At 47.3% G+C, this 23,411-nt stretch overlaps 1 protein-coding gene across 1 annotated transcript; it reads left to right on the top strand.

Annotated features, from left to right (window-relative positions):
- Positions 1 to 5,515: 5,515 nt before the first annotated feature.
- Positions 5,516 to 21,779, top strand: LOC138402673 (ras-associated and pleckstrin homology domains-containing protein 1). The gene is made up of 12 exons (XM_069500247.1): positions 5,516 to 8,535; positions 9,059 to 9,228; positions 9,371 to 9,449; positions 9,487 to 9,692; positions 10,063 to 10,166; positions 10,515 to 11,416; positions 16,089 to 16,194; positions 16,362 to 16,493; positions 16,973 to 17,079; positions 18,542 to 18,784; positions 19,145 to 19,319; positions 20,493 to 21,779. The coding sequence occupies exons 1-12, from the start codon at positions 8,245 to 8,247 to the stop codon at positions 20,618 to 20,620; spliced, it is 2,643 nt and encodes an 880-aa protein (XP_069356348.1). The 5' UTR covers positions 5,516 to 8,244; the 3' UTR covers positions 20,621 to 21,779.
- Positions 21,780 to 23,411: the final 1,632 nt, after the last annotated feature.

Consider the following 23,411-nt stretch of genomic DNA (forward strand, 5'->3'; position numbering starts at 1 on the left):
TAACGGGGCCCCTGTGATCTTGACAGAGTAGGTACTGTTTTCTTGGAATAGGCAAAGAAAGCAGATAAGTCACGTTCTAGATAATAATATTATAGGTAAATGCGAATGTTTCTATCTATCTGTTATCTTTTTAAAGCCCATATTCTAAATCAAAATTTGGTACTATTCAGAGATAGTTAACACTCGGAAACGGCTTTTTATCCCGGAAAATTAAAGAGTTCTCACGGAATTTTTAAAAACTAAATCCATGTGGACGAAGTTGCGGGCATCAACCAATATAAAGTAAAAGCGCGAGCGAAGCGAGCGCGAAGTTTTTGATATATTTACGAAAAAATCTTTAGGTAGCTACTAATATTATAAATGCGAAAGCGTGTCTATCTACCTATCTCTTACATTTCACGGTCTATCTATTTAACCAGGTACTACACAGAGAAAGCTTTCATCCCGGAAACCTGCAAAGACTTTTTATGCAGAAAATCAAAGAGTTCTTACGGTTCTTTGAAAACCTAAATCAATGCGGTCAAGGTGGCGGGCGGGCAACAATTAATACAGAGCAAAAGCGCGAGCGAAGCGAACATGAAATTTTCGAAATATTTACGAAAAATCTGTAGGGTTATCAATAATATAATATGATAAATACGAAAGCGTGTCTGTCTATCTATCTACCTATCTGTTACCTTCTCACGGTGTATCTTCTTAACCAGGTACTATACAGAGAAAGCTTGCAAAAAACCTATAAGTATTAATGTTATAAGTGCGAAAGTGTGTCTGTCTGTCTATCATCTTGTTAGGCACTTTTTTACGGCCAAATGTAGGTACTACTCAGTGATAGCTTGCATCTCGGAAGGGATTTTTAATCGTAGTGAACAGAAAGCGCTAGCGAAGCGAGCGCAAAATTTATGACATTATTTACAAAAAAGAAAAGATAAATGTCAGAAATATTGTATTACGATATATAGATGAATGTCAGAAATTTTGTAATATTATGTAGGTAGGGGTAGGCAGGAGGTACCGTGCCTGCAAACAATACATATTATGTAGGTAGGGGTAGGCAGGAGGTACCGTGCCTACAAACAATACATATTATGTAGGTAGGGGTAGGCAGGAGGTACCGTGCCTGCAAACAATACTTATTATGTAGGTAGGGGTAGGCAGGAGGTACCGTGCCTGCAAACAATACATATTATGTAGGTAGGGGTAGGCAGGAGGTACCGTGCCTGCAAACAATACATATTATGTAGGTAGGGGTAGGCAGGAGGTACCGTGCCTGCAAACAATACATATCTCTATGTTCTACTTGATTCAGTTTCTTTGCTCACGAAGTGAAAAATCGGCCAAGTGCGAGTCAGGCTCGCGCACAGAGGGTTCCGTACTCGGCTACTTTTCTCGACATTTTGCACGATAAAACCTGACCAGAAATAAAAAGCTCGCTGGGGGGGGGGGGGGCGTCACTAGTACGGCCACTAAGTAAATGGTCTTGTATTTACAAACTAATAATAATACTCAAATACGTAGCAGCGATGAGTTCATGACGATCCGAGTTGGTGACGGTGAGCACGGAGTAGCGAGAGAACTTCACTCATCTGTGACGATGACAGATGACTGATGACTGATGACTGATGACTGATGACTGATGACTGATGACTGATGACTGATGACTGATGACGCACTCAACGCCACATATATGAGACGCCGGTGCTCATTTAAACAGAATCATGTTCTTGATGATGTGCTGGAAACTAATCCAAATAAAAGAAAAAGCTGACTGACTGACTGATCTATCAACGCACAGCTCAAACTACTTATCGGATCGGGCTGAAATTTGGTATGCAGAGCGCTGTTATGACGTAGACAATAGACATCTCCTAAAAAAGGATTTTTGAAAATTCAAGCCCTAAAGGGACAAAACAGGGGTCCGGGTGTGTAACATGTGACGTGTTGAACACAGGTGCTCATGTACCTATGTAACATGTGACGTGTTGAACACAGGTGCTCATGTACCTATGTAACATGTGACGTGTTGAACACAGGTGCTCATGTACCTATGTAACATGTGACGTGTTGAACACAGGGTGCTCATGTACCTATGTAACATGTGACGTGTTGAACACAGGTGCTCATGTACCTATGTAACATGTGACGTGTTGAACACAGGTGCTCATGTACCTATGTAACATGTGACGTGTTGAACACAGGTGCTCATGTACCTATGTAACATGTGACGTGTTGAACACAGGTGCTCATGTACCTATGTAACATGTGACGTGTTGAACACAGGTGCTCATGTACCTATGTAACATGTGACGTGTTGAACACAGGTGCTCATGTACCTATGTAACATGTGACGTGTTGAACACAGGTGCTCATGTACCTATGTAACATGTGACGTGTTGAACACAGGTGCTCATGTACCTATGTAACATGTGACGTGTTGAACACAGGTGCTCATGTACCTATGTAACATGTGACGTGTTGAACACAGGTGCTCATGTACCTATGTAACATGTGACGTGTTGAACACAGGTGCTCATGTACCTATGTAACATGTGACGTGTTGAACACAGGTGCTCATGTACCTATGTAACATGTGACGTGTTGAACACAGGTGCTCATGTACCTATGTAACATGTGACGTGTTGAACACAGGTGCTCATGTACCTATGTAACATGTGACGTGTTGAACACAGGTGCTCATGTACCTATGTAACATGTGACGTGTTGAACACAGGTGCTCATGTACCTATGTAACATGTGACGTGTTGAACACAGGTGCTCATGTACCTATGTAACATGTGACGTGTTGAACACAGGTGCTCATGTACCTATGTAACATGTGACGTGTTGAACACAGGTGCTCATGTACCTATGTAACATGTGACGTGTTGAACACAGGTGCTCATGTACCTATGTAACATGTGACGTGTTGAACACAGGTGCTCATGTACCTATGTAACATGTGACGTGTTGAACACAGGTGCTCATGTACCTATGTAACATGTGACGTGTTGAACACAGGTGCTCATGTACCTATGTAACATGTGACGTGTTGAACACAGGTGCTCATGTACCTATGTAACATGTGACGTGTTGAACACAGGTGCTCATGTACCTATGTAACATGTGACGTGTTGAACACAGGTGCTCATGTACCTATGTAACATGTGACGTGTTGAACACAGGTGCTCATGTACCTATGTAACATGTGACGTGTTGAACACAGGTGCTCATGTACCTATGTAACATGTGACGTGTTGAACACAGGTGCTCATGTACCTATGTAACATGTGACGTGTTGAACACAGGTGCTCATGTACCTATGTAACATGTGACGTGTTGAACACAGGTGCTCATGTACCTATGTAACATGTGACGTGTTGAACACAGGTGCTCATGTACCTATGTAACATGTGACGTGTTGAACACAGGTGCTCATGTACCTATGTAACATGTGACGTGTTGAACACAGGTGCTCATGTACCTATGTAACATGTGACGTGTTGAACACAGGTGCTCATGTACCTATGTAACATGTGACGTGTTGAACACAGGTGCTCATGTACCTATGTAACATGTGACGTGTTGAACACAGGTGCTCATGTACCTATGTAACATGTGACGTGTTGAACACAGGTGCTCATGTACCTATGTAACATGTGACGTGTTGAACACAGGTGCTCATGTACCTATGTAACATGTGACGTGTTGAACACAGGTGCTCATGTACCTATGTAACATGTGACGTGTTGAACACAGGTGCTCATGTACCTATGTAACATGTGACGTGTTGAACACAGGTGCTCATGTACCTATGTAACATGTGACGTGTTGAACACAGGTGCTCATGTACCTATGTAACATGTGACGTGTTGAACACAGGTGCTCATGTACCTATGTAACATGTGACGTGTTGAACACAGGTGCTCATGTACCTATGTAAATTGTGACGTGTTGAACACAGGTGCTCATGTACCTATGTAACATGTGACGTGTTGAACACAGGTGCTCATGTACCTATGTAACATGTGACGTGTTGAACACAGGTGCTCATGTACCTATGTAACATGTGACGTGTTGAACACAGGTGCTCATGTACCTATGTAACATGTGACGTGTTGAACACAGGTGCTCATGTACCTATGTAACATGTGACGTGTTGAACACAGGTGCTCATGTACCTATGTAACATGTGACGTGTTGAACACAGGTGCTCATGTACCTATGTAACATGTGACGTGTTGAACACAGGTGCTCATGTACCTATGTAACATGTGACGTGTTGAACACAGGTGCTCATGTACCTATGTAAATTGTGACGTGTTGAACACAGGTGCTCATGTACCTATGTAACATGTGACGTGTTGAACACAGGTGCTCATGTACCTATGTAACATGTGACGTGTTGAACACAGGTGCTCATGTACCTATGTAACATGTGACGTGTTGAACACAGGTGCTCATGTACCTATGTAACATGTGACGTGTTGAACACAGGTGCTCATGTACCTATGTAACATGTGACGTGTTGAACACAGGTGCTCATGTACCTATGTAACATGTGACGTGTTGAACACAGGTGCTCATGTACCTATGTAACATGTGACGTGTTGAACACAGGTGCTCATGTACCTATGTAACATGTGACGTGTTGAACACAGGTGCTCATGTACCTATGTAACATGTGACGTGTTGAACACAGGTGCTCATGTACCTATGTAACATGTGACGTGTTGAACACAGGTGCTCATGTACCTATGTAACATGTGACGTGTTGAACACAGGTGCTCATGTACCTATGTAACATGTGACGTGTTGAACACAGGTGCTCATGTACCTATGTAACATGTGACGTGTTGAACACAGGTGCTCATGTACCTATGTAACATGTGACGTGTTGAACACAGGTGCTCATGTACCTATGTAACATGTGACGTGTTGAACACAGGTGCTCATGTACCTATGTAACATGTGACGTGTTGAACACAGGTGCTCATGTACCTATGTAACATGTGACGTGTTGAACACAGGTGCTCATGTACCTATGTAACATGTGACGTGTTGAACACAGGTGCTCATGTACCTATGTAACATGTGACGTGTTGAACACAGGTGCTCATGTACCTATGTAACATGTGACGTGTTGAACACAGGTGCTCATGTACCTATGTAACATGTGACGTGTTGAACACAGGTGCTCATGTACCTATGTAACATGTGACGTGTTGAACACAGGTGCTCATGTACCTATGTAACATGTGACGTGTTGAACACAGGTGCTCATGTACCTATGTAACATGTGACGTGTTGAACACAGGTGCTCATGTACCTATGTAACATGTGACGTGTTGAACACAGGTGCTCATGTACCTATGTAACATGTGACGTGTTGAACACAGGTGCTCATGTACCTATGTAACATGTGACGTGTTGAACACAGGTGCTCATGTACCTATGTAACATGTGACGTGTTGAACACAGGTGCTCATGTACCTATGTAACATGTGACGTGTTGAACATTCTAACACATATCTACAGTAAAACTACCTACATAGGTATTCGTATCCAGATCCGTATTTACGGGCGCAGTGAGCACGGACGCGGACGCTCAACGAGCAACAGTGCACTGTCCACTGTCCACTGTCCACTGTCCACTGTCCACTGTCCACCAAGGCAAACGACGGCCGGGACTGTAGAGACGATGCCGACGAGATGCTTTGTGAGGCTTTGCAGTGAGCTCCGAGCCTCCGTTGAGACGGCCCTCCCGCCGCGCCGCCGCGCCGCCCGCCGCGTCCCGACAATGCAAATGGTGTGAATGCATTTCGCTCGCAAGACTTGGCAAACATAACAAACAAAGCCAAGTGCCTCGTTTTTGTATACGTCATGTGTGACGTCATGTGTGACGTCATGTGTGCGAGAACTTCCCCAGCTACATCAGCGTTGCTCCCAATTTTTCAAGTCAAAATCAAATGTCCCGCGCGGGACAGGCTCAGTCCCGCTTTTCGGAGATAACTCGACCGTGCGTGCAGCGTGCTGAGAAAATGTGAGCGAGTGGCACAGACGAGCCCGACAAGAAAAAATCGGCCAAGTGCGAGTCAGAAGAAGGCACCCAGGCCAGAAGGCACAAATATGAAACTATTTTCTATATTTAAATGTTATACACGAGCCGGTTCTTGGTTCTGTGAATTGCTCACGAATCGGCACCAATGAAGTACACGGGATTTATTGAGCGTTGAAATACTTAATTAATAATAATTAATGCAATTAAGTGCTTAAATCAGGTTTATTGAGTCCGCGAGCGATCGCTAAGTTCGCGGCCTCCGCGGAGGCCTCGACGCCCGGGGACGGCGACTACAAGCGGAATGGTGCAGGCTGCAGGCCCTCGCACTCGGCGGGTACTCACCGCGCTCCGGAACTTGAAGAACAGGGACATGAGGTCGCGAGGCTGCGGCGCCGGGCACACTGCCGCGCGCCGCCCGCCCTCCGCCCGCCCTCCGCCCGCCCTGCGCCGCCGCGCCGCAGCGCTCACTGATAACCGGTGATAATGGTATACGAGATTGCCCAACCAATTTATGACACTAATGGGCTACTTGACTCATATCTAATTTCGTCCAATAAATCATTATTTATTATAGTATTTTGCTTAAGACAACGAAATATATCAATAACAATTATTAAAAACGCAGGATGGATATATTATAAATCCAATTTTAAAAAATACAGTTTTTATTTTTATTTGAAACGCAGAAAACGCTGTCAGCCATGATGTGACGTCATTAAATATGTAAACAAAGAAATGTCATCCCTACGTCACGCGGGGACTAACGTAGTATCCATATATATAAAATTTAGAGTCCTGACTAACTTATATATCAACGCACAGCCTAAACATCTAAACAGCTGGTCCTAGATACATGAAATTTGGTGGGTGTGTTCTTTGTAGGTAAAGAGCAGGTATCCACTAGGAAAGAATTTTTTGAAATTCCACCCCTGAGTGGGTTAAATGGAGGTTTGAAATTTATGAAGTCCACGCGGGCGAAGTCACGAGCATAAGCTAGTTTTTATATATTTCTAAAAACTCATAGTAAACGTAAAAAAATATCGTTTTCTCTTTATAAATTGAATAAGTTATTACAACAAAGTGATCTTTGCAAAAATAAATTTGGGTTGAAGTCGTTAGTCATATAGGATCCCTTTAAGCAAGTCTTCGCGTGTTACGTATATTTATTTCACTGGGCACTCTAATCCACAACTTTCCTGTGGTCTTTATCGATGCGTTTTTTACATTCTCGGATGATAAAATAACGAAAATTACTATATTTTTCATGTACACTAGTATAGAAGTCATGTTTATTAAACTTTGGGAGGTTATGCTATTGTTTACAAATGCATGACGTCAGAGCACAGATAATCTATCAGCCAAACATGGCCGACAGTGTTTTCACCTGTCTAAGAAAAATATATTTTTAAATGAAAGTTTTACAGTTTTTAGGGCGCAAAAAAATATAGTGTTAATTTTTTTGATATAATAGCACAAATATTAACCATTTAAGACCAACTTTAAAAAAGTGTCAAGTAGCCTATTCTACGGCAAAAATTACGTATTTCTGTAGTTAAAATTATGGGGCCATGGAGTCTTAGTGCTAAAAAATTTTTACGAGACATTTCACCGCGATTAATAGCCTCAACTGGTGACAGAAGGGCTGGCTCATTTTTTGCGCAGCGGATCAGCCTGGCTGTCCAGCGCGGAAATGCAGCCAGTATTCTTGGCACCATTCCACGCGGTCATGATTTATATAGTAATTAGATAAGGCTAGCTTTAAGTTTTATTGTATAAAAAAAAAAAAAGTTAAAATAATTGTTTTAATGTAATTTAGGTAAACCACAGAATATATAATAATACATACTAACGTAGAAATTATTTAACGAATGAGGCATGGTTCCAGCGCAATAGCAATTTGCGGGACTTGTATACAGTAGCTAGTATCGCGCGCTTGCACTACATGCCAATTTGCAACCAACTCGTTGCAACGTTATTTTGAACATGAGTTGCTCACAACGTCGACTTCGCAGAGGTACATGTGATGTCGCGTGAGGCGGTACAGCGAGTGGCCCGCAGAGCTCGGCGAGCGGCGCGGCGAGCGGCGTGGCGAGCGGCGCGGCGCATGCGCGACTCTATCGATCGCGGCGCCGGCTTCAGCTGGCAGCGACGTGTTTGCTGACGCGACGTGAACAGCTTCGCGGATCCGAATGACGCTCCGAGCGCCGAGCAGGCAGCGTGCGATGCGCGCGGCGTGGTGGGCGTGCTGGGCGCGGTGCGCGCTGGCGGCGGCGCTGGCGGGCGCGGGCGGCGCGCGCGAGCTGGACCCCGCGGCGTGCGCGGCGCGCTTCGACGTGCAGCGCGACAAGATCATCCGCACGGAGGAGTCGCGCGAGATGGGCGCGCGCTACCTGTCCGAGCTGGACGTGGGCGCGCGCGCCGAGTGTCTGCGCCTGTGCTGCGAGACCGACGCCTGCGACGTCTTCGTCTTCGAGGAGAAGGTGCGGGCGCTGCCGCCTGTGCCGCCACGCCACGCCACCTGTGCCGCCACGCCACGCCACCTGTGCCGCCACGCCACGCCACGCGTCGTGCACACTTCTATATTTACGATGCTCGGAGCCGGAGTAGACCACACTACTTACACGAGGTTGCAGAGCTACCTTGAACCAAATTAGAAGCCATGATCTCGTAACGGAGCCACTGCTGCCAATGAGAAGGCTCAGGGGTCACATAAGACTTTCAAACAGCAATTCATTCAGTGGGCAGTAGTGAGTAGACAATGGAATTGTTCACTCGAAGGTGTTCCGCAAGCCTCCCGGTGCGCGGTGGCAGTGGTGGCAGTGGTGGCAGTGGTGGCAGTGGTGGCAGTGGTGGCAGTGGTGGCAGTGGTGGCAGTGGTGGCAGTGGTGGCAGTGGTGGCAGTGGTGGCAGTGGTGGCAGTGGTGGCAGTGGTGGCAGTGGTGGCAGTGGTGGCAGTGGTGGCAGTGGTGGGTCGTGTGTATATAGTGTCGCTGTGTGTTGCAGAGCCCGGGCAGCTGCTACCTGTTCAACTGCGGCCCGCCCGAGGACTTCCGCTGCAAGTTCACGGCGCATGGCAACTTCAGCAGTGGCGTGCTGGCGCTGAGCCGCCGCCTCGCCGAGCTGCAGGACCGCGAGCGCCTCGCGCACCACGAGAGGGAGCTCGCCAGCCTGAGGTACGTCTCCCCGCCTGCCACTTCAGCGGCGGCGTGCTGGCGCCGAGCCGCCGCCTCGCCGAGCTGCAGGACCGCGAGCGCCTCGCGCACCACGAGAGGGAGCTCGCCAGCCTGAGGTACGTCTCCCCGCCTGCCACTTCAGCGGCGGCGTGCTGGCGCCGAGCCGCCGCCTCGCCGAGCTGCAGGACCGCGAGCGCCTCGCGCACCACGAGAGGGAGCTCGCCAGCCTGAGGTACGTCTCCCCGCCTGCCACTTCAGCGGCGGCGTGCTGGCGCCGAGCCGCCGCCTCGCCGAGCTGCAGGACCGCGAGCGCCTCGCGCACCACGAGAGGGAGCTCGCCAGCCTGAGGTACGTCTCCCCGCCTGCCACTTCAGCGGCGGCGTGCTGGCGCCGAGCCGCCGCCTCGCCGAGCTGCAGGACCGCGAGCGCCTCGCGCACCACGAGAGGGAGCTCGCCAGCCTGAGGTACGTCTCCCCGCCTGCCACTTCAGCGGCGGCGTGCTGGCGCCGAGCCGCCGCCTCGCCGAGCTGCAGAACTATTTTTTAGTGGTATATGTATTTGACCATCCAAAGTACTTAATATCGTCCAAGTACTTAATATAGAAGATTAATAATAATTTGATCAAAAACATTTTCATTTTTACTTTATTTTCTTTGTCCTCGTTTCACACGAGCGATGCTTGCAGTCTGTTTGTTCTACGGGTCCGGGTATGTCACAGATTCTATACTAACGAAAAGAAAGTCCTTGCTGAAATGAGAAGCGTCTCTCGGGTACTATGAGTTCCTATGAGAAGAGACCCTAGAGCGGAATGATGACACGCTTGTGTGTGTGCAGGAGTCCGCCGAGCAGCACGGCCAGCACGCCGCCCACGGCGCGCAGCACGGCGCCGCCGCGCCCGCCGCCGCCGCGCGAGCCGCCGCCGCCGCCTGCGCTGCCAAGTAAATAACTATTGTGTCCTCTCCTGCTCCACCACACTCCTTGTAGCTATCATTTACTTGTATTTACTTTCTTTTGATTATAGTTTTTGCTATCGTGTGATACATGCAACTTTTCACCTCAATAGCGGAGAAACACAAATAGTTCTTATAAGTACAGGTACTTAAACCGTAGAATTCCACTTTTCATGAAGCGCCTGACTATTTCATGAAGCGCCTGACTATTTCATGAAGATGACCCTGACATCATGATCACTAAAGTTGGTGTTACAATTATATTGCATGATTTAATAAATTGAAATAATATTATAATTACGTGATGGTGTGATGGTTTGTCGCGTGGTGTTGCAGCAGGGCGGTGCCACCGCAACCAGTTCGAGTGTCGCGTGGGCGGCGAGTGCATCGCGGTGTACAACGCGTGCGACGGCGTGCCGCAGTGCGCCGACGCCAGCGACGAGGCGCCCGAGCTGGGCTGCCCGCCGCCGCCCGAGCCCGTACCGCCGCCCACCACCACAACGCCGCCCACAGCGCAGGTCAGTGCTCTCTGCTGCCAGTTCGAGTGTCGCGTGGGCGGCGAGTGCATCGCGGTGTACAACGCGTGCGACGGCGTGCCGCAGTGCGCCGACGCCAGCGACGAGGCGCCCGAGCTGGGCTGCCCGCCGCCGCCCGAGCCCGTGCCGCCGCCCACCACCACACCGCCGCCCACAGCGCAGGTCAGTGCTCTCTGCTGCCAGTTCGAGTGTCGCGTGGGCGGCGAGTGCATCGCGGTGTACAACGCGTGCGACGGCGTGCCGCAGTGCGCCGACGCCAGCGACGAGGCGCCCGAGCTGGGCTGCCCGCCGCCGCCCGAGCCCGTGCCGCCGCCCACCACCACACCGCCGCCCACAGCGCAGGTCAGTGCTCTCTGCTGCCAGTTCGAGTGTCGCGTGGGCGGCGAGTGCATCGCGGTGTACAACGCGTGCGACGGCATGCCGCAGTGCGCCGACGCCAGCGACGAGGCGCCCGAGCTGGGCTGCCCGCCGCCGCCCGAGCCCGTACCGCCGCCCACCACCACAACGCCGCCCACAGCGCAGGTCAGTGCTCTCTGCTGCCAGTTCGAGTGTCGCGTGGGCGGCGAGTGCATCGCGGTGTACAACGCGTGCGACGGCGTGCCGCAGTGCGCCGACGCCAGCGACGAGGCGCCCGAGCTGGGCTGCCCGCCGCCGCCCGAGCCCGTACCGCCGCCCACCACCACAACGCCGCCCACAGCGCAGGTCAGTGCTCTCTGCTGCCAGTTCGAGTGTCGCGTGGGCGGCGAGTGCATCGCGGTGTACAACGCGTGCGACGAAAATAAACTTTTCCTTTAAAACTTAGGTTTGTACGCACCTAAGCGTCGCTTCAGCGAGCTGCACGTCGCGGCACAGAGCGTCAAAATATCATTTCTATCATTTTGTATGGCGCATATCGCACTAGAGCGGCGCTGCACAGCGCTTCACTGCGCGTTGCCGCGCGGCACGGCTGGAGAGAATATTTTGAAGCGCAGCGAAGCGACGCGCAGTGCAGTGACGCTAGTGCGACATACCCAGCGGCGCGGCGCGGCGCTTCAGTATGCGTACGTCGCTCGAATAACATACACGCGCATCTTGTTAGGTATTTAAAGTACAGGCAAGAATCGTCAAGATAGACCTCAAAATAAATAACGTAGGTTTAATTTTTGGCACATGACGTGTTCCTCATGCTCTTAGAAGTATATCCTCAAAAGTCCCAACCAGGATGTCGGCTTCCCCCCTTCCCAGTGTCTAAACTCTAAATGTATAAATGTCTCTCCGAGCGTTAAGAGAAAACATCAATGGTAAAAATAATCCTGATTAAAATATAACTATAATAATATATTAAGGTAGAATTAAAAGTTTCGGAAATATGCCTACCTATTGTTTTTATATTACTTTGCTTTACTTGTGTTTATATTATACTAGCTTATGCCGGCGACGTCGTCCGCGTGGGCTACACAAATTTCGAACCCCTATTTTGAATTGAATTTTCATAAATCCCTTTTTAGCAGATGTCTACGTCATAATAGCTAGTTAGCTAGCCAGCATGCCAAATTTCAGCCCGATCCGTCAAGTAGTTTGAGCTGTGCGTTGATAGATCAGTCAGTCAGTCAGTCAATCAGTCAGTCACCTTTTTCTTTTATATAGGTATTTCAATATACTTATAATAAAACTGTAACAGGTCAAATTCTGTACATTGAAGATATTTTGAAAATTTTTTTTCGAGGGCACTCTATAATCGATACTGAACCCAAAACTGTAATTTTTTCATTTTTGTCTGTCTGTCTGTCTATCTGTCTGTCTGTCTGTCTGTCTGTATCACGACCGCGCATCACGCTGAAACTACTGAATGGATTCCAATGAAACTTGGTACGATTTGAGGTCATACTATGAGGAAGAATATAGGATACTTTTAATCCCGAAATTCAGCATGGTTCCCGTAGGAGAGGGGACGAAAGTTAAAATGTATACTGAGTTGTTATTCATTAACGCGTAGTCCGATTTCATTCATTCTTTTTTTGTTAGAAAGGGGATATTTTAAAGATTGTTCCGTAAATATTTCAAGGTCATCGGTTTTTAACCGACTGTCAAAAAGGAGGTGGTTCTTTTTTCTACATCGATTTTTTCGAGGTTTCTGGACCGATTTGCATTTTTTTTTTACATCAACAAAAAAAGGTTTCGTGGTGGTCACATTAAAAATTCTGGATTCAACTCCTTAATCCTGATGCTGCAGGGTTACTGCCCGCCTGAGTTATCAAGATTCAGGAAGTGTTCATAGTGAATTCATATTGTAGGTACCAAGCAACGACTTTATTCTCAGACTTCAAGTCCCAACTCCTCAACCCTGATGATGTAGGGTACAGCACTCCTAAACTATAATGTTTCAGTAACTGCGGATGATGCAAAATTAATTAAGGTACCAAGCATAGGCTACATCATTGAACTTCGGATCCTAACTCCTCAATCCTGATGCTGCAAAGTACTAAAGTCCTAAATCGTGGGGATTTTAGAATTTCTGATAGTGAATTGATATTTTAGGTATCAAGCAACGGCTTCACGATGACACTCCCAGTGCGAAATACTCTAACCTGATGATGCAGGGTACAGCACTCCTAAACCATAAAGATTCAGGAACTGTTCCTGGTGAAATAATATTGTAAATGCCAAGCATAGACTATGTTATTGAATTCCAAGTCTCAACTCTTCAATCCTGATGCTGCTGGTGAATTGATATTTTAGGTACCAAGCAATAACTACTTACACTAACAAGCTTAAAATAAAATAAAATAAAAATGTTAAAAAACCGACTTCCAAAGAATAAGTTTTTGTTTCTACAGTCTACACGTGTATGAATGTATGAAACACAAGTTATTTTTTACTTTGTAGTGTTTTTGGAAGTCGGTTTTTTTTAATATTTTTATTTTTGTAGTTTAGGAATTACAGACATTACAATCATCAATATTAGGTACATTTAACTTGAAACCCGGAATGTACAGGAATCTTTGAACGTACAGCTCAGCTTAAGCTGGCGTGTGCGATTTATCGAACTTATCTAGGCATAGATGAATAGACATACGGTCTATGATCACGGGATCGTACCAGAACGCTAAATCGCATAGTGGTACGACTTCGCCAGTGGGGTGGTAATTAGTCACGGCCGAAGCCAGACTAGACCAGAGGAAATTTAGAAATTATAAAATTCGTAACTGACACTGCCGGGAATCGAACCTGGACCTCCCATTGATAAGACTACAACATTACCGTGCTACAGCGCTTACCACTGTGCCAGGGAGGTAGTCAAAATTAGAATTTATAGGTAGGTACACTACCAAGCAACGACTAGATATAGTACGCGACAGGTCGAGATGGCAATTGGGTTACGAGGCTTGGGGACGCGAACGCCACGCACACCCCCACACCGGCTTAGCGCATACCCACCCCGATTGCCATCTCGACCTGTCGCGTTCTATACATGATGAAACTTCAAGTCCCAACTTCTCAATCAGCTATTTTAGGAATAAAAATAATCAAATAAAATAAAAATCTTTTTTATTTGATTAAACTTTTACAAGTACTTACAAATAGTCGGATGCATCTACCACTGGTTCGAAATGCCTTTCCTAACGAGAAGAACCAGCAAGAAACTCGGCGGTTGCTCTTTTCAAAGAATAGTCGATGTTGAATTGGTATAAAAGTTACGCTTAGAATAAACTATCTCTGGCTTACGTACCTACCAAGCAACGACTTCATGATTCAACTCCATATCCCAACTCTTCAACCCTGATGATGCAGGGTATTGCATTCCTAAGCCACTGTTGATTGTGAAATAATATTGTAGATGCCAAACATATATACCATTATTGAACTTCAAGTTCCAACTCTTCAATACTGATGCTGCAGGGTACTGCACTCCTAATCTATGGGTTTTTAGGAACTGTTGATGGTGAATTAATATTGTACTATTTACTATTGTACCAAACCACGACTACATGATTGAACTCCGTTCACAAAAATCCTCGCACTCCATCGAAATCCTATTCTATTCCAAACTTATTCACCAGCGAGACAGGAGTGGAGAAGGCGGATAGGGACGTGTGGGGGGTGCAACGGATCAACGTGATTTTTTCCATCATCATCAGCCTGCGGACGTCCACTGTTGGACATAGGCCTTCCCTTAAGAGCGCCACCACACCCGGTCCTCAGGCTTCCTCATCCAGCCACTTCCCGCCAGCCTCTTTATATCGTCGGTCTATCGTGCTGGAGGGCGTCCCACACTATGCTTGCCTACCTACGCGGTCTCCACTCAAGGACTTTCCGGCTCCAACGGCCATCACCTCTACGACAGGCATGACCTGCCTTCTTTTATCCCGGAAAATAAAAGAGTTCCCATGGGCTTTTGAAAACCTACATCCACGCGGACGAAGTCGCGGGCATCAGCTAGTAGATATAATATGTACCTGTGTTTACCTGCCTATTTTAAATATATTATTGCACATAAAACAAAGACATTTTGCGAAAATGCTTTTTCTAATGTAATTTCCACAAAACCTAAGGGACTAGCTGATGGCCGCAACTTCGTTCGCGTAGATGTAGGTTTTTTAAAGATCCCGTGGGAACTTTTTGATTTTCGGGATAAAACTAGCCTATGTGTAGGTACACATAGGCTACTTGTATCCTACAGGGTATAACCTATCTCAGGTATATAGGTACGAGTAGGTAATTCCCGGAAATGTGCTCACCTATAGAAAAAATCTAAATCCACGCGGACGAAGTCGCAGGCATCATCTAGTTGCAATTTTTTTTTAGATTTTTAATCCCGTGTGAACTCTTTGATTTTCCGGGATAAAAAGTTGCATACCTCTGTCAATTCCCGGAATGCAAGCTACCTCTGGTCCAAACTTCATGTAAATAGGTAGGGGGTAGGGGACACTTGACTTTAATAAAAAATAGAACTTTAAAACATCATATTTTACAAATGAATCTGGAAAATGAAAAATTATGTGTCCCACACCCACAGTATTTTTAAAAGACCTATTCAACGATACCACACACTATGGGATAGACGACAAAAAAAAAGTCATCCCCACTTTACATGTAGGGGAGCTACCCTAAAAAAAATTTTATCAAAATTTCATTTCACCACTTTGTCGGCGTGATTAATGTTTATATCTATACCCGCCAAATTACTAAAAGAATAACTTTTTAGTGAACTTATGGTTTGATGGAACAACCCCCCACCTCCCATGGCCCCACCAACCTCGCGGTTATATGGGGCGAAACGCGGGAGGGCGCCCGTTCGGTACTTGCTCGGTGGCTCTTTCCCAGGGCGCCTTCTTGACTCCCTAGTAATTCGTTCTTTCCTGTCCTTGTGCAATGTTGTTGTTTGATGGAACAGATTCAGCTGCAAGAGAGTGTGGAGGAAGGCTCGGCGGCGGCGGAGGGCGCCGCCCCGTGGCCGCACCGCCTGGTGCAGGCGCAGACGCTGCGCCGCTACAGCGCAGGTACGACAGCTCCTTCAACAAAAGGAACATGGTTATCCAAATAAACAATAAACACTTATATGTCATGGTAGTATTAGTAATATTTCATGAAATTCCACCATGTAATATGAATGCCGGCCACGACATGATATTATTATAGCTGTTTGTGTTACGGCTGGTGCTTGCAGCGAGCGCGAGCGGCGCGGGCGGCTCGCACATCTTCAGCCACAAGGGCGGGCTGCTGCAGGAGGGCGCCTTCGAGCCGCCGCCCGCGCGCCCGCCCTGGCCGCCGCGCGCCTGGGCGCCGCCGCCCCCGCCCGGTGAGTGCACGTGTGACCGACTCGGTGTTATATTCCTGTAACTGGTGTTCCCGCACTTGCACACTTATGCATGCCGGTTTGCCAGTAATTATTGTATGTACACTTTTTTTTCTTTCTGCATTGTAATTTTTCATCTGCTTTTTCATCTGTTGGCAAACCAATAAAATAAAATAAATATTACATCTTGTAAGAGTGACTAAAGTGTAAACTGTCGGAGCTGTTTTCTGCGTCTAGAACAGATCTAGAACAACTAAAAGTGATCTACTTAGAAGATCTAGAATAACAAAATTATTGTCATTTTATACTTAAGACTTTTGAAACTATTTTAACGTAAATAAGAACAAGTTAGGTATTTTTATTTCGAAGGACAAAAAACATTAAAGATTTAAATACCTACATGTTACACTATGATATCTTATGTTATATTTATAAAAGTTGCATTTGACGTTTGTTCATCCAGTAAACATGTACTTGTGCAGCAGGCGAGGGTGCGGACGCAGAGCGCGGCTGGGGCTACGGGCGCCTGGACTGGCCCGACGTGGAGCCCCGCCGCGCCTGGCCCGTGCCGCCGCCCCGCCCTGACCCGGTACACACTATCGTCATCACGCCGCGCGAGTCTCTACTCACACCGTCACCCGCTGTCCGGTCAGCAGGTCACGAGTCACGAGTCACGAGTCACGAGGTGCCTACGTCGTGTACAACAATGTCAGCTGGTGGTAGCGAGGTGGCAGTACAAAGGTCACTTCTAACTATCCACTCGCTAAAAAGATCCAGAACCCCCGACCGAGTCAACCGACCATTGCGTTTCACTGAGCCTGGTTTCGTTCATGGGCCCCGAGATGACGGTTCTATCGTAGAGTAAAGCAGTTTTGAAGCAACCCTAAACAACAGCTACCACCCTACCGGCAAGGCAGGTGCCGCCGAGCGATGTAGCGTGCGATGCCGGTGCCGCCGAGCGATGTAGCGTGCGATGCCGGTGCCGCCGAGCGATGTAGCGTGCGATGCCGGTGCCGCCGAGCGATGTAGCGTGCGATGCCGTGCCGCCGAGCGATGTAGCGTGCGATGCCGGTGCCGCGAGCGTGTAGCGTGCGATGCCGGTGCCGCCGATCGATGTAGCGTGCGATGCCGGTGCCGCCGAGCGATGTAGCGTGCGATGCCGGTGCCGCCGAGCGATGTAGCGTGCGATGCCGGTGCCGCCGAGCGATGTAGCGTGCGATGCCGGTGCCGCCGAGCGATGTAGCGTGTCGATGCCGGTGCCGCCGAGCGATGTAGCGTGCGATGCCGGTGCCGCCGAGCGATGTAGCGTGCGATGCCGGTGCCGCCGAGCGATGTAGCGTGCGATGCCGGTGCCGCCGAGCGATGTAGCGTGCGATGCCGGTGCCGCCGAGCGATGTAGCGTGCGATGCCGGTGCCGCCGAGCGATGTAGCGTGCGATGCCGGTGCCGCCGAGCGATGTAGCGTGCGATGCCGGTGCCGCCGAGCGATGTAGCGTGCGATGCCGGTGCCGCCGAGCGATGTAGCGTGCGATGCCGGTGCCGCCGAGCGATGTAGCGTGCGATGCCGGTGCCGCCGAGCGATGTAGCGTGCGATGCCGGTGCCGCCGAGCGATGTAGCGTGCGATGCCGGTGCCGCCGAGCGATGTAGCGTGCGATGCCGGTGCCGCCGAGCGATGTAGCGTGCGATGCCGGTGCCGCCGAGCGATGTAGCGTGCGATGCCGGTGCCGCCGAGCGATGTAGCGTGCGATGCCGGTGCCGCCGAGCGATGTAGCGTGCGATGCCGGTGCCGCCGAGCGATGTAGCGTGCGATGCCGGTGCCGCCGAGCGATGTAGCGTGCGATGCCGGGTAAACCAATAAGGGATCTATGCTTTGGCACGTTAGCTCGCTTCCATCTCATACTGCAGCACCACTTCTACCAGCTGAGAGTGCGTTCGAGGTTCACGGTGCATGAAGCATCACAGCAACAAATACACTCCGAACTTCGTGCAGGATAAACGTTGCTTAGCGCTGCACAATGGCGGGTTCCCTTTACGCTTCCGCTTTTTTCCAGGAGCTCCCTCTGTACTTGCCCTCGAAGACGATGCCTGAGATGCCGATGGTGTACGCAAGCCAGCAGCACACGCTGCGCGACGCTCCCAAGAAGGGCTTCGAACTGAGTGCGGGCCCCGCGCCGCCCGCCGCGCCGCCCGCCGCGCCGCCGCCCGCGCCGCCCACGCCGCCGCGCGCCGCCGCGAGCGAGGACAAGTCCGCGCCGCTCGAGAACACCACCAAGAAGAAGGCTTTGAAGGACAACGTGAGCATTCCTGACTTCTTAGATAAATCGTTTTTAAAAAATTTATTCAAATAATTTTTTTTATTCAAATAATTTTTTTAAGTAGGTCCTCTTGAATTGTTAAATGCTTTGGTTCTAAAATGCCTTTTAAAGTAACAAGTGGTTCATCCCGTTCTAAAATCTCGCGCCCTTTGAATTCGGCCTACCTGTTTTGTATTTTGCATTGCATTAAATATTGATATTAAATTTTGCAGAAAAATTAGGCCAGGCCCTTAGTGTATTATCTTTCTCTTTCACATAAAAAGTGTGACAATTTTACTTATATTAATGAATACTTTAGTTTACCCAAGTGGTGACTCACGGAGCGCGGTGTGGTTGCAGGCGGCGGAGCCCGGCGCAGCGCCGGCGGCGGCGGCGGGGCCCGGCGCAGCGCCGGCGGCGGCGGCGGGGCCCGGCGCAGCGTCGGCGGCGGCGGCGCGGGAGGCGCAGCGCTGGCCGGACGAGCACGACGGCCTCAGCGAGCACCCGCCCGCCGCCGTGCTGCTGCTCGTGCTGGGTACCTACCTACCTACCTACCTGCCTGCCTACCTACCTACCTACCTACCTACCTACCTACCTACCTACCTACCTACCTACCTACCGATATTTAAATTAACTTTTACAAATACCTACTTCAGAATCATCGAATGCATGTATCAGTGGTTCAGAACAGCATTCATTGCATTTTAAAGAACCAGCGAGAAACTCGGCAATTGTTATGTTCAATAACTCAACAGTCAACATTGTGCCATACTTACGTAAGGTAACTACTTGCCTGTGCTTCGCTCAAACCTGCGGCGCTGCGGCGCGGCGGCGCTGCGGCGCGGCGGCGCTGCGGCGCGGCGGCGCTGCGGCGCGGCGGCGCGGTGCTGACAGTTCAATCCACAAGTTTTATCATTTACATAATCTACATCTGAAATTAGTACACTTATTATAAAATAATGTGAAAGTGTGTTGGTTGGTTGGTTTGTCCTTCAATCATGTCGCAACGGTGCAACGGATTGACGTGATTTTTTGCATGATTAGGTACTAAGTATAGATAAAGACCTGAAGAGTGACATAGGCTTTTTATCCCGGAAAATCAGAGTTCCCACGGGATTTTCAAAAAACCTAATTCCATGCGGACGAAGTCGCGGGCATCAGCTAGTGTATAATAATGTGCTTTTTTCAGGAGCATTCTTTTAAATGATTACTTATGTATTGACTTTGGGAATCCTCTTGGGAACATCTTAAACCACACGTCAACTGTCGATAGTGGCACAGGGTTACGAGTAGGTCTGTATGTTCAATCACCTCTGATTGGATTGGGAAATAGTGGTTACAGGAAAAACACCCTAAACTTGCCATAGTAGCAATTGCTATAGTAGCAATTGCTATAGTAGCAATTGCTATAGTAACAATTGAAATTGTAACAATGATGGATGCGGCTTTGCCGTAGTCGACCAGCTGTCAGTGTCAGCTGAGCTACTTGCAGGCGACATCTAGGTTCCCACACCCCACACAGTGAGGAACACTTCGATGGCCACCCTCACAGTTGGACTGTCAGCTATCAGACCCGTTTTCGTATCGCGAGTGGCCATCGGAGACGTTCAGTGTGCAGTGTGCAGTGTGCAGGATCGCTTGGTAATCGGTACTCCAAGCATCTGTAGTGTGGGCAGGGCACTGAAGTGCGCGTGTTGGCACTTGGCAGGCACGCTGATGACGGCGTCGCTGGGCGCGCTGCTGGCGTGCCGCGCGCGCGCCGCACGCCGCCGCCGCCGCGCGCACCCGCGCCTCGCGCTGGACGCCGACTACCTCGTCAACGGCATGTACCTGTAACCGTCGCGCGTCGCCCAAGTGACGCACAGCACTGTCCAGCCTCCCTGCGACTGCTACCTTACCTCGCAGCACAGCACGACGCAGCACAGCACGACGCGACTGTGGCTACTCAGTACAAAACACTGCTATTAGGTGATGCGGTTGAGCGAGTCGTGCTAGCTAGTTAGTTAGTTAGTCACATATGATTGTGCCGTCAGTGCCGGGCGGCATGGAGCAGTCGCAGTACATACTATCGTAGAAGTCATTTTCCAACAACGCCACTTTTAATAAAAACCGACCAAGTGCGAGTCAGGCTTGCGCAATGAGGGTTCCGTATTAAAGTCGTATTTTTCGTCATTTTGCAGGATAATTCAAAAACTATGATACATAAAAATAAATAAAAATCTGTTTTAAAATGCACAGGTGAAGATCTTTCATATGATACCCCACTTGATATAGTGAACTTTCTTAGAATATTGAAAATACAATTATTAGTTCATGACCACAATTTAATTTTTTTTTGTGTGATCTAACCCTAAATTCACGGTTTTCAGATTTTTCCCCAAATGTCAACTATAAGATCTACCTACCTGCCAAATGTCATGATTCTAGGTCAACTGAAAGTACAGACAGACAGACAGACAACAAAGTGATCTTTTAAGGGTTCCGTTTTTCCTTTTGAGGTAAAAATCACTCGAACATGAATATTTTGAGATTTATCAAACTAAGTAGCTAACTCCTAATAAAATATTTAATTTCAACATTCAACATTCAACATTCAACATTCAACATGCTCGAACACTTCATTTGTAATTTATAACGACTAAGTATTAAGTGTTTCGTAAAAGGGACGAAAGAACATTAGGTATAATAATACTTAGCTTCGAAATCGGAAACAAAATGACTGTATTATTTAGACATTTTGTGATGTAGGTGTGTAGGTGTGTAGGTTAACAACTCACTAGCTCTCTGGTGTGTAGGTTAACAACTCACTAGCTCTCTAATGCCTATCAGTTGTTACACTTATTATCATTATAATGATTAGTAAGCAGTGGTCGATTATGAATATTACTTACCTAAGTAGAAAATGCGCTATATACCTACTTAGCTGATGAGACTAGTTTTATTTATAGGTATCGCATTATATTATAATAAATAAATAAATATTTTTTTTATTGGATTAGACCTTTTTAATCAATATATATATATATGTACAGAATTTGACCTGTTACAGTTTTATTATAAGTATTGATATATATATATATATATATATATATATATATATATATATATATATATATATATATATATATATATATACTGTACATTGTCAAATTCTGTACATTGAAGATATTTTGAAATTTTTTTTTCGAGGGCACTCTATAATCGATACTGAACACAAAACTGTAATTTTTTTCATTTTTGTCTGTCTGTCTGTCTATCTGTCTGTCTGTCTGTATCACGGCCGCGCATCACGCTGAAACTACTGAATGGATTCCAATGAAACTTGGTACGATTTGAGGTCATACTATGAGGAAGAATATAGGATACTTTTAATCCCGAAATTCAGCATGGTTCCCGTAGGAGAGGGGATGAAAGTTAAAATGTATGCTGAGTTGTAATTCATTAACGCGTACTCCGATTTCATTCATTCTTTTTTTGTTAGAAAGGGGATATTTTAAAAATTGTTCCGTAAATATTTCAAGGTAATCGGTTTTTAACCGACTGTCAAAAATGAGGTGGTTCTTTTTTCTACATCGATTTTTTCGAGGTTTCTGGACCGATTTGCAAATATTTTTTTTAAATCAACAAAAAAGTTTTCGTGGTGGTCACATAAAAAATTCTGGATTCAACTCCTTAATCCTGATGCTGCAGGGTTACTGCCCGCCTGAGTTATCAAGATTCAGGAAGTGTTCATAGTGAATTCATATTGTAGGTACCAAGCAACGACTTTATTCTGAGACTTCAAGTCCCAACTCCTCAACCCTGATGATGTAGGGTACAGCACTCCTAAACTATAATGTTTCAGGAACTGCGGATGATGCAAAATTATTTTAGGTACCAAGCATAGGCTACATCATTGAACTTCGGATCCTAACTCCTCAATCCTGATGCTGCAAAGTACTGAAGTCCTAAATCGTGGGGATTTTAGAATTTCTGATAGTGAATTGATATTTTAAAAAAAATTAAAAAATTTGAATCGACTGTTAGGCGGAACGAAGTCGTCAGCTAGTATTAAATAAATACCTATGCATGTTTGTACAAAATGTTACTATAGGCGTAAAATTTAATTATTATTATTCTTACATAGATTTCATTTCAAGTTTGTACAGTCTAGGACCTAGGTAATATACCTACATTGTTATTTTGAAATTAAAATATAATTTTCAACTGTTTCGATGTGGTTTGATTTACAATTACCTAAAACACAAAGAATCGAGTCCAAGATGTTTTGGTTAGGAACTGCACTAAAAGCGCACCGCACTCATTCGGAATGGTCAATGGACTGTGTTACAGACGTCAGAAGCAGAACGTCATACTAAATGTAGATATATAGTCTGTATAGGCTGCTGCTGCACTGCTGACAGCTTCACCAGCTGGTAGACCATGCTGCGGAACTAAGTGCCTACTCGGTGGACGGTGGTTACAGTGGTCGACCTATTCATGATGCTCGGCAGTCGCGACTCCGTCTACTCTGTGGGACCCTTCGCGTGGGAACTCTGATTTTCTGAGATAAAAAGCTCCGGGTGCAAGCTATCTCTGCACCAAATTAGCGAATTCGCCTACGATGAATTAGATTTTCAAAAATCCT

The sequence above is a fragment of the Maniola hyperantus genome, chromosome 8, assembly GCF_902806685.2.
Source record: "Maniola hyperantus chromosome 8, iAphHyp1.2, whole genome shotgun sequence".
NCBI lineage: Eukaryota > Metazoa > Arthropoda > Insecta > Lepidoptera > Nymphalidae > Maniola > Maniola hyperantus.